General features: G+C 47.5%; 1 protein-coding gene and 1 long non-coding RNA gene across 5 annotated transcripts in view; one reads left to right on the top strand and one right to left on the bottom strand.

Annotated features, from left to right (window-relative positions):
* Tuft1 (tuftelin 1) overlaps nucleotides 1-13417 on the bottom strand; it is a 44689-nt gene extending 31272 nt beyond the window's left edge. For 2 of the 4 annotated variants that reach the window (XM_085678016.2, XM_048427913.3), the window contains exon 1: nucleotides 13265-13417. In XM_085678016.2, coding sequence (XP_085534142.1) covers nucleotides 13265-13324 — 60 coding nt within the window. In that variant the 5' untranslated portion in view covers nucleotides 13325-13417. The remainder of the gene's footprint in view (nucleotides 1-13264) is intronic. The other 2 variants (XM_085678015.2, XM_048427912.3) reach the window with 1 other exon arrangement.
* LOC146891318 (uncharacterized) lies at nucleotides 12530-14602 on the top strand. Its single transcript, XR_014997695.2, has 2 exons — nucleotides 12530-12745; nucleotides 12852-14602. It is a non-coding gene; the product is annotated as an uncharacterized LOC146891318 (long non-coding RNA).
* Nucleotides 14603-15145: the final 543 nt, after the last annotated feature.

The raw sequence follows: 15145 nt of genomic DNA, 5'->3' as shown, positions 1-15145 counted from the left end.
TGTGGGTGATGGAGATTGAACCCAGGTTCTCTGGAAGAGCAGTCAGTGCTCTTAACCACTGAGCCATCTCTCCAGCCCCCCATCATCTATTTTTTAAGACAGGATCTCACCTGGTGGCCTATCCTGTCTTTGAACTTGTAATCCTGTTGCCTCAGCCAAAATTGTTTTTAATGCTCACTAATACTCTATTTAATGGATAAACTAATTTATTCAAACCAACCCCTATGTAGGTTGTCAGTTTACAGTTTATTCTCTGTCTCTGTCTCCCGTCTCTCTCTCTCTCTCTCTCTCTCTCTCTTTCTCTCTCTCTCTCTCACACACACACACACACACACACACAAACAGGTTTTTTAAAAAGAAAATATTGGGGCTGGTTAAGAGCACTGGTTTGGTTCTTAGCACGCACATGGCAGCTTACAAGCACTCGTACGTAACTCTAGCTCCAGGGATCCAAGGCCTTCTTCTGGCCTCCATGGTAGTCATTCAGATACATGGTACAATACATGCATACATACATATATACATATACACACATACATAAACACGCACAGTCAAAACACTTATATGCATGATATAAAGTAAGTAAGCCATAAAGAAAGTCTTTATTTGATAGATCAAAATGATCTGTAACAGTGCCTGGGTCACTCTTCCATCTCCTTCCAGAAAAGGAACAGCATTTGGGACAGTTGCAATGATACTCCGCCCCACCTCAATCTCTTTGGAGAATTCCTACTCAGCCTTCAAGGCTCAACTTGAAAGTTAGGGTTGTATTTCAGTTGGCAGAATGCTTGCCTACCATGCATGAGGCCCCGGGTTCGATTCCCAGCACCACATACACCAGGTGTAATGATGCACACTTGTAACTCCAGCATTTGGGGGGCTGAACAGAGGAAGATTAGAAGTTCAAGGTCAAGTACACAGTAAACCCAAGGCCCAACTGGGGCACATGAGACCCTGTCTTTAAAATAAAATAAAATTAATTAATAGGCTGGGTATGATGGCGTATATATTTAACTTTTGTTTTGTTTTGTTTTTAGAGACAGGGTTTCTCTGTGTAGCCCTGGCTGTCCTGGAACTCACTTTGTAGACCAGACTGTCCTTGAACTCAGAGGTTCCCTTGCTTCTGCCCTTGCCCACCACCCCAAGTACTGAGAAAAAAGGCATGCGTTAGCATTGCCTGGCCTACATTTTTATTTTTAATCATTTTTATTTTTTATTTAATGTTATGGATGAGTGTTTTGCCTACATATATGCAAGTGTATCATCTGTATGCAGTGCCCAAGCAGGCCAGAAAAGGGTGTCAGATCCTCTGGAACTGTAATTACAGAGGCTGGTGAGCGGCTATGTGGATGATAAGAATCAAGTCCAGGTCCTCTAGAAGTGCTCCTAACTACAGAGCCATCTCTCTAGACTGGGTACCAGCTGCAACCCCAGTACTCAGGAAGCAGAAGTAAACAGATTTCTCTGAGTTTAAAGTCAGTGTGATCTTCGTGGCACATTCCAGGCCATCCAAAGCTGTAGAGTAAAACCTTGTCTCAAAAATTAAAATAAACTGGGTGGTGGTGCACATGCCTTTAATCTCAGCACTCAGGAGGCAGAGGCAGGCAGATCTCTGTGAGTCTGAGGCCAGCCTGGTCTACAAGAGCTAGTTCCAGGAGAGGCTCCAAAGCTAGAGAAATCCTGTCTCAAAATAAAATAAAATAATAAAAAATAAAATATAAATTTAGAATAAAATAACCATGGAAGGGGCAGTAGAATGTAGCACCAGGACTGGGAGGAAGCTGTGAGGTGCTGTCTTCAGGACATGACCAGGCCTTTGCGCTCATGAACGCCCTACAACCACAAGATCAGTCAGCAGTCCACCAGGCAGCAGGCAGCAGGCAGTACTACTCAGGCTCACTCATCTGCAGGATGGGGGCTTGAAAGTAGGGGGAGAAGGCTGGAGAGATGGCTCAGTGCTTAAGAGCACTGCTGCTCTTCCAGAGGACACAGTTAAATTCCCAGCACCTACATGGCAGCTCATAACTGTCCAGAAGTCCAGTTCCAGAGGAATCTGACACCTTCACACAGGCATTCATGCAGACAAAACACCAATGCACATGAAATAAAAATAAAATATAATAAAAGAGTGGGGGCAGACCATGTTAGGTCTTATTTATATAACCCTTTTATACCCTTTTCTTCGCTCCTCTTTTCTCAGAGAGCCTTGAATACATGATGAACAGCTGATTTAGCACTGACTGGCTCAGAGTGCTTGGTCTGAAAGATATATTGAGAGAATTCAGGTGATCCAGCCAGGGATCTTCCCGAGTCCCTTTCTTTTGAGAAACACCTTATCCCCACCCTCACCCCCAACAGAGTTTCTCTGTGGAGCCCTGCCTGTCTTGGAATTCACTCTGTAGTCCAGACTGGCCTTGAACTCAGAGATCCATCTGCCTCTGCTTCCCAAATGCTGGGATCAAAAGTGTTCACCACCACTACCTGGCCAGACTCATCTGGAGAAAACAGGCACACTAGACAAAGCCAACAGAGAATGGTGGAGGAGTATCATGAGAAAGATCATCAACAGCCTAGAAAGGCAAGCCCAAGAAGAAAACGGCCAGTGGATATGTGAAGGATGTTCAGTTGGGCACACCTGCAATCCAGAGAAGCAGAGGGGTCAGGGCCAGCCTGGCTACAAAATGAGACTCAAAGCACATGGGTAGGGGCGTGCTAGAGAGATGGCCCAGAGGTTAGAGCACTGGCTGCTCCCGGTTCAGTTCCCAGCACCCTCATAGGGGCTCACAAATGTCTATGTCACTTACAGGGCATCAGATGCCCTCTTCTGGCCTCCATAGGTACTGCAAGCATGTGGTACACAGTCTACACACACACAGGCAAAACACCTACCTACTTAAAATAAAATAAAAATTTTAGAAAATGTTAAACTACAAAAAGGCCACAAAGCGGTTCACACTTGTGATCCTGTGGTGGTCTGAATAAGTATAACTCCCACATGACTCTCCAGAGGGAGAGCACTATTAGGAGGTGTGGTCTTGTTGGAGGAAGAAGGCTTTGAGGTCTCCTATGCTCAAGTCACACCCAGTGTGGGTCTCCTGATGCCTGCAGATCAACAGAACTCTCAGCTCCCTCTCCGGCACCATGTCTGAACCTCTGAACTGTAAGCCAGCCCAGTTAAATGTTTTCCTTTCTAAGAGGTGCCATTGTCATGGTGTCTCACAGCAAATAAAACCCCAACTAAGACAGATCCCCTAACCCTTGAGAGACTAACAAGAATTTAAACCCAGCCTGGGCTACATAGTGTGTTCAAGGGAGCTTGGGCTCTTAAATTTAAAAAAAAAAAAAGACACTAATTCACAAAACATGGCTTTTCATTTAAGTACACAAACACACAGTAATTGTCAACTCCTACACATAGCAATTACTATGAGTGGGACCCTACTGGGCTCTGGTCCAAGGATTTAACATGTGCTAACTCATTTAAGCCTAACAACAGCATGCTGTAGGCACCACCGTTTCAATTTTACAAACAGGTTCACAAGTGAAGAGTCTTGTCATGCAACTCAGAGACAAATCCTAAGACCTGTGGCTCCAGTCTCGGCTTCTAACTAAGATGCCACATGGCATTTGTTCTAAGGAAACACACAGGAAAAACACTGAACACACACACACACACACACACACACACACACACACACTGGGGGAGGACGAGGGGGAGCAGAGGTTCAAGGTCATCCTGACTACACACAAGTTTGAGGCTAGCCTAGACTATGAGACCCTGGAAGGGAAAGGAGAGTGGGGGAGGGGCTTGAGGGTCTTTTCCCCCATATATTTCTGTGGTTTGGGGTTTACATGTGTGCACATCTATTTGTATATTCGCGCAGGTGAGTGTGGAGGCCGAAGGTCAACCTCGGGTGCCATTCCTCAGTAGTCATCATTCTTTCTAGACAGGGTCTGTCCTTGACCTGGAGCTCACAGATTAGGCTAGACTGCTGACCAGTGAAGTGTAGGGACCCTCCTGTCTCTCCCTCCCAGCATGGGGATTTCAAGGACCCAGCCACCAGGTCCTCAGTGTGCCCAGCAAGCCATTTTACTGCCTGAGCCACCTCCCCAACCCCTTTGTGGAAATGTTGCCTAACACCCCCATAGTAAAATTATAGTGAGGAGCAGGGAAGCAAGGTCCTAGGGCTAGTCAGAAGTGAGCCACGTGAGTCCCATCTGGCATCTGCTCATCCTGCAAGCGCTCGCTCCCTGAACCCTGTTTAGTCTGTAGACTGCAGATGACCATACCCACCCTGCTCAGTTGGGGGCAGAGCAGGAGCTGTGTGAGGCAATGCACAGGCACTCAGTGTATGGAGGCTGCATGGTACCCAGGCAGTCGAGGGAGGAGGGCATCTAACAGATGGTCTCCATAATTCTGGAGAGAAAAGCCCAGGGTTCTCTGCGGACGCTACAGAGCCACAGACCTCATCCCACAACTCCAAAACAGTGCCGAGGGTGAAAACCTAGAGCTCCTCTCCGCTTGCTAAGAACAGCTGTCCTCTGGAACTACAGTGGCTGCAGGCAGAAAAGACCTTTAGAAACCACCCCAAAGTGTCAGGCAGGATGGTTCCCTCTGGGGCCTCCGCAAGGCTACAGGGGAAGTGGAGTCTTCTCGAGGGGCAAAAGCAGGACTAATCATAAGGTGAGCAGGCCTCTAACCTCATAAACACTCTCCGGAGAAGCCCAGCGACCTCCAATTACAACAGCCTCTGAGCCCTGTTCAAACAAACCTGCGGTGTGACTCACTCCTCAGAGCAGGGAGGGGGTAAACACATAGCTAAGGGCTTAACAGATCAAGAGGCTCGGAGAGTGATAGGAGATAAACAGGGGGGCCCCAGGGGTTCTCACACCACAAGTTTACTGAGTGGGAAAAGATCCCTGGGAACAGTCCACTTTCCTAGAACCCACTCTTCAGGCGTCTACGTCTATGGAGCAACTAATACTGGGAGTCGGGAGGTCTGGGGTAAAATGCCTGGGCCAAAAAGAGAAGGGAAACAGAAATGGTCTCTGAGCTGAGAACCTCGAAGTCACCTTCACCTTGTACCCAACTCCTGCAAGCTGATGTAGCCTCACAAGCTGTTGCCATAACAACCATCTTAGCCACTGCCAGCCCCGTCTGTGGCTTGTCCAGCTTATGTGTGCCTGAAAACTGAGAATGCCACCTTCCCCTAACCCTGGTTCCTGAGAGGCCAACAAGAGGGAAGAGGACGGGATGGAACGGGATGGCTGGGTGCCCACACTGTCTCAGGGAAGGTCTCCCAATTCACTGGGTGAGTAGGCTTGAAGTGCCTGGTCCTCCAGGCGACAAAGACTCCCTTCCCTCCCCCTCACAGGTAAACCCACAAAACAGGAGGGGAGCACCTCTCATCTGGCAGCCCACCCGCAGCATGAACTGGACAAGCACCACAATGGGACTGGGGAAAGAAAATGAGGAGAGGAGACTTGGAACAAGACCACTTCTCATAATCTGGAGCCCCACACCGGTGCCTGGTAGTGAGAGTATGGGCAGCCAGGCCGGGGAAAGGGGGACCCCCAGACAGGATACCGCCAGAGGCTGAAGCTTCCCTGGTCTCGGACACCTTGCCTTGTGATTGGTTTTCCTGCTCTCACAGACTTCTTTAATTTATCATCTCCACCCTACTCTACCCACCCCACATTCTCCTCTCTTCCTGCTTCTGCTGCCCAGCCTTAAATCTGGGCCAACAGTCTTCCTGGCACACATCCATTCTCCCGACGAAGCCTGCCCACCCCTAAGAAACAGGTGTTTCACAAGACTGCACCATGACCCAAAGAGGCACATGCCATAATTACCAGCAGGCGGGGAAGCTCGTCCCACCCGATCTGAGCACTGGCCCTGGAACCGAAACCATCTGGTGCACGCTCCACCCCGGAGAAATACGGGCAATGTTAGTGCCACATGCCTACTGATTAAGTAACCTTCCTCTCTCACATCTTCCCCTCCCAAACCAGGCAAGAAAGCCAAGCTCTCCCCAAATCCTTGTCGGGCTTGGAGACTCCCTGGAAAGGTAGAGCGGGCAACAAAAGGAATAGGGAATGGTGTGAGAAGAAACTCACACTGGAGGAGTCTGGGGCAGGGGCCGGAAGAAATAGTCCCCAAACTTGAAAGATTCCTCCACCCAAGAGTTGCTTCCCCACCCAGGTGTCACGGAGACAGGGCTTTCAGCATTTCAAAATCCGTCCCATTGGAGGAAGCACCAATGAGCACAGAGTGCTCTTCTTCAGTGGCTTCGAACTCACTATGTAGCCCAGGGTGAATTTCTAATCTGCCTGCTTCTATCTCCCCAGTGCTGGGCCACCATGCCACGTTTATGTGGTTCCGGGAACTGAACCCAGGGACTTCATGTTAGGTGAGCACTCTAACAGCAAAGCCATGCCCCGGCCTCTCAATCCTCTTTGAAAACAAGAATACTCAAAAACAATTCCATTCCCGGGTATTTACTACCAAGTAAAAAGGAAAATAAGTCTACATAAAGTTATAAAACTCCCTAGCATCAACACTTACAACAGCCAAAGACTAGAAAGAACCCAGAGGTCTGCCACTCATTCCATGATGAACACACCACAGGGTACTACAGCTAACATGGAGTATCAGCCAGCTCTAAAGATGAATGAAGACCTGCCGTGTCGTATGTGTATGAACCTTTACAGCAGCACACAACACGAAAGACAGTCAGAAGGAACACAGACTGCATGACTTCATTTATGGGAGATGTAAAAATGAATAGGAAATTCACAGGCAAACAGACTAGCAGTTGCCTGGGGTTGGGGAGACTCAAAGGAATGGGAAGTGAGTGGGAGCCAATAGATAAAGATTTCTTTATGAAGTGAGCAAAAGGCTCCAAAAGTGGTCCAGCAAGGACATGTATCTCGGTCACCAAAACCACAGAACTGTATACCTTAAACTGTGTGGTGAACTGTGTGGCAAGATGGTTTTCATAAAGTTTATAAAATGGTTAAAATTCATGGTTAGCTTACAATAAACCACACCCAAATTTTTAAAATATTTATCTTTGTGTCACGTACATGAGTATTATACCTACATGGATATCTGCATACCACACAAGCAGCTGGTGCCCACAGAGGCCAGAGGAAGGCATCAGATCCCCCGGAGCTGGAGTTACGGGTAATAGTGAGCTGCCCTGTGGGTGCTGGGAACTGAACCCAGGTCCTCTATAAGAGGGGCCAGTGCTCTTAACTCTGAGCCATTCTTACAGCCCAAGTTTTGACTAAAGAAAAAGTAGGCTCAATCATTAAACTATTTCGGCTTCTGAGGTCTTACAGGAAGCATCTAATAGACAGTAAAGACAAGGGTTCATACTACAGCAGATAAACAAGTTCCAAATCTTTCTAAGACCAAAAAAAAAAAAAAAGGCAAGTGTGGTAGTATAGTAGTATAGGCCTTTAACTCCAGCACTTGGGAGGCAGAGGCAGGAGGATCTCTGTGGGTTAAAGGCCAGTCTGGTCTACAGAGTGAGTTCTAGGACAGCAAGGACTACAGAGAAATCCTGTCTCAAAAAACAAAAACAGGGCTGGAGAAATGGCTCAGAGGTTAAGAGCACTGGCTGCTCTTCCACAGGTCCTGAGTTCAATTCCCATCAACCATATGGTGACTCACAACCATCTATAATGAGATCTGGTGCCCTCTTCTGGGGTGCAGGTGCACATGCAGACAGAACACGATATACACAATAATAAAAATCTTTTTAAAAAAGGGGGGGGGAGAAGTACATGCCAATACAAAGAGAATGAAAACTTGACCAAAGTCAGACCAGGTGTGGTGGCACATGCTTTCAATCGTGGCACTTTGGAGACTGAGGCATGAGGACTACAGCAAATCTGAGGCCATCCTGGGCTACCTTAGTGCTAGGTCAACCTGGGTATAGTATGAGACCCTGCCTCAAAAAGGGAGTGGGGCGGAGGAAGTGGAGATGGTTCCATGGTGAAATGCTTGCTGTACAAGCATAATGACAACCAGAGTACAGATCCCCAGAGACTAAGAAAGACATCCTGATGTTAGCATCTGGCCTCTACGTATACCTGCACTCACGCATAGACACGCACGCACACACACACACAATCCTATTTCCTCCACCCCTAGGCTTGGATGCCCAGGTGCAGTTAAAACAATTCAGTCCACACCAGTGGCAAGCACAAAATAAGAGCTAACATCTGAACGCTTACCACGTGCCAGGCACTGTGTTTAATGTTTCATACACATTATCTCACTTAATCCCCATAATGATCTTATGAGAAGGCACGATTGCTGCCTCTTCTTACATATGAGGAAACTGAGAATGAAGATATTAATTACCAAAGCACTCTGGCAAAGCACTTAGTCAGACTTACAAAGTTATGCTGCCTTTCTTTTGAAAAAAAAAAAACCTTTTTAATTATTAATTATTTGCTTACTTTGAGACAAGTTCTCATGTATCCCAGGCTGGTCTTGAACTCCCTATGTACTAAGGATGACCTTGTACTTCTCATCTCCCTGACTAATTTTCTGAGTGCTGGGATTATATGCATGTGCACTACACCCAGTTTGGACAGCCTGGTGATCCGATTCAGGGCCTTGTGCATGCCAGGCAAGCAATCCAGCAGCCCCAGAGCCACGCTCTTAACCACAATGCTATTAATAGAAATCACAGGTTAACTAAAAACTGTGGTTACATTGCAATCACAAGAAAGGACTGTCTAAAAAATAGGAGACTATTAACCTCCTTATAATTCCTACAAGTCAACAGATATTTAAAACTGACAGAAAACAAACTAAACCAGGAGGCACTGTGGTAGAGCACTTGCTTAGTACTCACAAGGCCCCAGTTCAATTCTCTGTACCTCTAGCGTTTTCTCGGTGGGTATTGGGGGTGGATGGGCTGGGCTGGGGGGGTGTAGCTCAACTAGAGGAAAGCTTGCCTGGCATGTCCAAAGTCCTGGTTTTGACCCCCTCCCCCACACCACATAAATCAGGCATGTAATCAAATGATTGTAACCTTAGTATTCAGGAGGTGAAGGCAAGAAGGAAGATCGGAAGTTTAAGGACATCATTATTGGGTTTGAGGACACCCCAAATATAAGCAACTTGAGGACAGGGAGGGAGGAAGAAGAGGAAAAGGAGCTAACTAAATGGCTTAGCAAAGAGGTGTCTGATGCTGAACCTGACAAGACCCACATGGAAGGAGAGAACTGATTTCCCTGTCTGTCTCCTGACCTCCACACATGTGCCACGGCAGATTTCCACTCCTGCCCAAGCAAATGAATGAATGTAATTTTCAAAAACGAAAAAAATTACTATAGGCATTTTATGTAGAAACAAAGGTTCGCATCAGACAAAACAGGTAAGAGTTGAAAGTGGCCACTTTCTATGCAGCAGAACTTAAAGTAGAGAACAACTGTATTTTTTCAAAACCCATCTGATATTAGTTTCATTTTATAAATCACATACAAGAGCAGGCTGTGGTGGTATATGCTAAAACCCAGCACTTGGGAGGTGAACACAGGAGGCCCAGGAACTTTCATGTTAGCTTAGGGTGCATGAGACCTTGCCTCCAAATGCCAGACACCAAAAATAAAAATAAAATATGTAAGATATTCTTTAAATGTTATTTATTGATTTTATATGTATGTTTTCCCTTCATGTATGTATGTAAACCACACATGTCTGGTGCCCATTAGAAAAGGGCACGTGATCTCCTGGAACTGAAGTTGTGGGTGGTGGTAAGCCACGCACTATATGGGTGTTGAGAATCAAATCAACTAGAGCTCTGAACTACTAAGCCATCTCTCGAGCCCGCATATTCTTTTATTTAAAAGGTCAAAGGGGGGCTGGAGAGATGGCTCAGCTGTTAAAAGACTAGGCCTGCAACTAAAAATATAAAAAAGTCAAAGAGGGGGAGGGAGTGAGGGAGACAGCAAGGAAGGAGGGAGGCAGGCAGTCAGTCAACCGTGCGGGTCTAAGGCACGAACACGCTCTTCATACACAGCCTCCATGTCCCCCACTGGTGACAGCATGTGGGGTTTGCACCCCATCCTTCACTGGGCAATCTTGTAAAGCTGCCAGCCCAGGAGTCCTGCTCTGTCCTAGTTAAGGAGAATGCCAGGGGACAATGGTACCGCTCCCTGAACCTCAGAAGAATGGCAAAAGGGCCTAAGACAGTGGGAACCACCCAGAAGTAGAAAACATCCATGTTCCTTTCCAGGAATCCCTTCGCTCGGATTTTCTAGGCTTTCCTTTAACTTCTGTGCACTGTTCATTTTCTCCAAATAAGTTCCTCTTATAGTAGTGAGGTCACTGTATTCTTTACTATAAGCAAAGGAAGGTAGTGGAAATGTCTAATGAGTTTGATATTCATTTGTACTTTCTATGCCAATATAATTTACCAAGGACACTTTCAAACAAACATTTTTAACATCAAAATATATTTATGAGGGCTGGAGAGATGGCTCAGCGGTTAAGAGCATTGCCTGCTCTTCCAAAGGTCCTGAGTTCAATTCCCAGCAACCACATGGTGGCTCACAACCATCTGTAATGAGATCTGGTGCCCTCTTCTGGCTTGCAGATAGAATATTGTATACATAATAAATAAATATATTTAAAAAAAATATATATTTATGAGCAAACACAGTGGTCTGCACCTTTAATCCCTTCAGACTCACATAAAACCGATACTCTAGGGATGTCAGCTCTATTTTTTTTATGCTGTTTCTCCTCCACTATATATATATATGTATATATATATTTGTTTTGAGACAAGGTCTTGTAAGTTATATAGTCATAACTGGCCTGATTCACTGTGTAGACCAGGCTGGCCTCAAATTCCCAGAGGTCCGTCTGTTTCTGTCTTCCAAGTTCCAAGATTAAAGGCATGTACCACTATGCCCAGCCTTACCTCTATGTTTTTGTTTGTTTGCTTAGTGACAGGAATATAGACAGCTTATTAAGGAAGAGAAAGGCACTCCCCAAAACACACAGGTAGGGTACAGTGCCGGAATAGACGGAAGCTCAAAAGCTTTCTGCCCCACTATGTTGATTTCAGACCCACGAGTGGCTATGGTGCATGGCTCTGAAAGACTGTGCCATTACAAATATCCAACCAAACCAGCACTACAATGTATTAACTGGACTTTCTCATCAAAGTGTGAAGCATGGGAGACACATGGTCCCAGGATTCTGACTCCAACTGTCTACACTCTCAAATCCTGGGGGCTTGTTTTCCTGATGGGGGTGGGGTCAGTTAGCCGAATGCTTGCCTGGCATGCCCACAGCCGTGGGTTCGACCCCAGCACCACACATGTCAGGCATCCGTTGACTCATTTATTTACTCATACCTTTTGCATCCTCACTGAGCACCGTTCAATGGTATGAGTCCATGACAGGTTCCCAGGAACTGACCAGGGCCATAAATTCTATCTGCAGATTGGCTCAGAGGAGAGGAATCCAGGACAAACCCTGTCTCCTGACTGATTGATTGTTTACCATCTGTCCTTCCTCCTGAAGAACCCAGGAATGTCTCCAAGAGCAAATCGAGGCAAGGGTTACTTCATTCCCAGCTCTAGAGCAAAGTGAGTCTCAAGTCTAGCCTGTCTCCTCCCCGATACAAAGCTCTCAGTTAGCTCTAAACGTACCTAGACCCAGAAGGAATTCCTTGCTATTCTCCATCTCTACTCTCTGTCCCACAAAACAAGCAACAAAAGTATCAAGAGACAGCAGCGGGTCCTTCTGTGTGCTGGTGCTGTTGTTTCAAACGTTTCTCCTATAGGATGTGGGTCTTTTTCTACATCAAGCAAAAAGATGCCCACAACCCCTCACTTTTATTTCTTCCACATTCTTTCCCTGACTCAACCATTCCAAAACAGCAAGAGCATGGAGAACTTGAGGTTGGTTAGTTGTTGGTTTTGTTTTTTCCATTTGGTCAGCATCTCTTACCTGGAAAGAAAGGCTGGGTTTGGGCAGTGTCAAGACTTGTAATGTGGCAGAAACATTCATACTTCTAGGCAAAAATGTCAAGGGGACTGTGAACAGACTTCAGTGATCAGCTGTATTCTAAACTTCAAATGAGCACCTATTCTACAACTATTCTTTGAAGAAGAGCCATAATCCAGCTGTGGCTGGGTTAGCTTTGCCTCAAGGACATGCTGAGACAGGCAGAAGCAAAGGAATCAGATGGGGGGGCACAACCCCCCATCACCTTGACTCTCATTTCACTCTCCCACAATAGCTTGGAAATAAATTAATTAGCACAGATCTACGGTGTATTTGGATCCCCCAGCAACGCCTAGAAACATTCAGCATCAAATTACTGGCCTTTCCCTCTGGAGAGAGAAAATTCATGCGGTCAGCTGAGGGTGCTGGGTGGGGGAGGGCATGGAGGAACAGGGAAAACTGGCTTGCACTGAAGAACGCTCGCTTCTGCCTCTCTCTCTCTCTCTCTCTCTCTTTCTCTCTCTCTCTCCTCTTCCCTCCCTCCCTAACCCTCTCCAGGTAGGTTCCTGCCTCCGCCCGGGTTTCAGGGCATCCCTTTCATCCCCTCCCAGGGCTTGGCAATTGGATACGGAAGCAAAACCCAGGAAGCTACTGGTTGGTCGAAAGAGGGAGGGTTGAGATCAAAAAAGCAAGATGAAAAAATAAGAAATTCGAAAGAGGTGACAGTCGCACGGAAAGCTCTATCCATCCTCTTAGCGAAAGGTAGAATCTCTGACCAATTCCGGAGTTGCCTGAAATCAGCCGGCCCTCCCACGCTCTCGCCTCTTAGTTCCTGCGCTAGCATTTCACCCTCTGCCTCCTTTTCTAGTTAAAGGATCACCTGAAGCACCATAAAAGTCTTTGAAGGGCTTCTGAGGTCATCGGGACACACGGACAAGCCTAATCCTCCTGGACCGGCACAGTATCCGAAACGGCGCAGGAATCCGGTCCCTTGAGCGTCTCCCACCACCCGATCCAGCTGCCCACGGACACCTGAGTAAAGTGCCGGGTCCCAGGGCCGGGGCTGCAGTGTCCTCGCCAAGGACAGGTACTCCCCAGCCTGGAGCCGTCAGGGTTGTCCCGCATTTCCCACGCCACCATCCGCCGAAAGGCAAAGGAGGAAAGCGCACGGGGCGACGCGGGCCTGACCGCACCAAGCCGGCGTCAGGTGAGGCACAGGAGCGGCGGGACTGGACAGCCACGGTGCCGAGGCGGGAAGGCGGCGTGAGCGAGACGACCTACCACGGTCTGGCCCTCCGGGTGCACGTCCACCAAGGTACACCAGTTCCGCGTCCCGTTCATCTTTCCGCGGAGGTCGCACGGGAGTACTCAACTCCGAGGTCCGGCGGCAACTGGGAGGGCACGCACCGAACCGCCCCCTGGTATAGGCGCGTCGGGGGCGGGACTGGAGCTGGGCCACGCCCAACGCGGTATTTGTCAATGGGTTGAGCGGAAGAGCGAGGGGGGCGGTGCCAAGAGGCTTCAGAACTCGCCTACTAGTGCTATCGCAGATTTATATAAAGGTGGGGCTTGGGAGTGAAGGCAGGGTGGCCGCTGGGCACGAGGAGGTGGTGAGTACGAGAGTCTGTGGTAGAATTTCAGCATTCTTGTCTCCTTTCAGTTCTCCAGGAGCGGTGCAGGGAAAGAATCTGTCTGGGCCTCTGTAAAATTGAGTTGGGGCCGGCACATATTCTTATGGTCTCTCCTATCTCTAAACGTAAGCCCATCTGTAAGGTTTTTAGAGCTGAGTAAATCTTTCCTCTGTGGCAAATAGGTAGGCAAGCACCAAGGGCCAGCTCACTAGGACTAGTCTAAGCCAGTTTGGCAGGTGCTTTTCCCTGGCAAGCCGCCCAGGCCGAAGTCAAAGCCAGCTAAACTCTGGGTGGGGCTTGTTTTCCAGAAGCTACCCTTATATGGTGGGGAGAGGCGGGACATATCGCCTTAAAAGGAATTTGCGCCCTAGAGAAAAGATGAGTCTCAAGAGCACCAAAGGCATTTGCTTCTTAAGCCTAGGCTGGGATCTTGAGGACTGAACGCTGATCCAGAGGGACAGGCCGTGGGTATAGGCTCACCAGCTTGAGTAGGTGCAACTACTACAGCTAGCAATCCATTCGTTTGGTGAACAGCTAGCTCCTTCATGTGATTTGGAATTGGCCTCAGAGTCACTTGCCAGTTAGAAATGGATGCAAAGCTCTATACCTGAAAGATAAAAGCTGGGACTACTAGTGACCCGGGACAAGAGAAAAACCTAGTTCTGGTCTCTTCTCTACCCCTCAAAGGCACTTGTGGCGGTTTGCTGTGAAAGTCCTCCACGGGCTGTCATTTGAACACTTGGTTCCCAGTTGAAGGCACTGTTTGGGAGGGTGAGGAAGTGTAGTCTTTCTGGAGGAATTATATCACTGGGGCAGGCTTTGAGAGTTCAAAGACTTCCACACCATTCCCAGTTTGCTCTCTACTTTCCTGTGTGTGGTTTGATATGCGAGCAACCAACTTCCTGCCTGCCTGCCACTGCCTGCCACCATGATGGTGACACTCTTATCCTTCTTGAACCCTAAGCCCAAATAAACACTTCTCTGTCTAGGTTGCCTTGTGGTGTCTGATCACAGCAATAGAAAGTAGCTATTGCAGTGTTCCTTGCTCTTCCCAGAGGTTGTTAGGAAAGAATACTTTTAAGTAGTCCATGTTTCCTAGATCCCTCATCAGTTATGAGAGACATCTCAAATAAAGTCTCATTTTAAAGTACAGTTTAAATGACTTTAAAAAAAAAAAAGACTTATTAATTATGTATACAGGGTTCTTCCTGCATGTATGTCTTCAGGCCAGAAGGGGGCACTAGATCTCATTACTGATGAGTTGTGAGCCACCATGTGGTTGCTGGAAATTGAACTGAGGACCTCTGGAAGAGTATTCAGTGCTCTTAACCTTTGAGCCATCTCTCCAGCCCTTAAATGACTTTTTGAAATAGGGCCTGCTTAGCAGCTAAAGGTGCCTGCTGCCACGCCTCACAACTTGAGTTCAATCGTTCAATCCCCAGGACCCACACACTGTGGAAAGGAGTCTCAAATTATCTGACCTCCACAAGTGTGTGCATGCATGCATGCATGTATAGTGAATGCTACAAAT

This window comes from Myodes glareolus, chromosome 17 (assembly GCF_982192425.1).
Source record: "Myodes glareolus chromosome 17, mMyoGla1.1, whole genome shotgun sequence".
In the NCBI taxonomy this organism is placed as follows: domain Eukaryota; kingdom Metazoa; phylum Chordata; class Mammalia; order Rodentia; family Cricetidae; genus Myodes; species Myodes glareolus.
The sequence above is the reverse complement of the archived record's forward strand: the minus strand, read 5'-3'. Positions and strand labels throughout refer to the sequence as shown.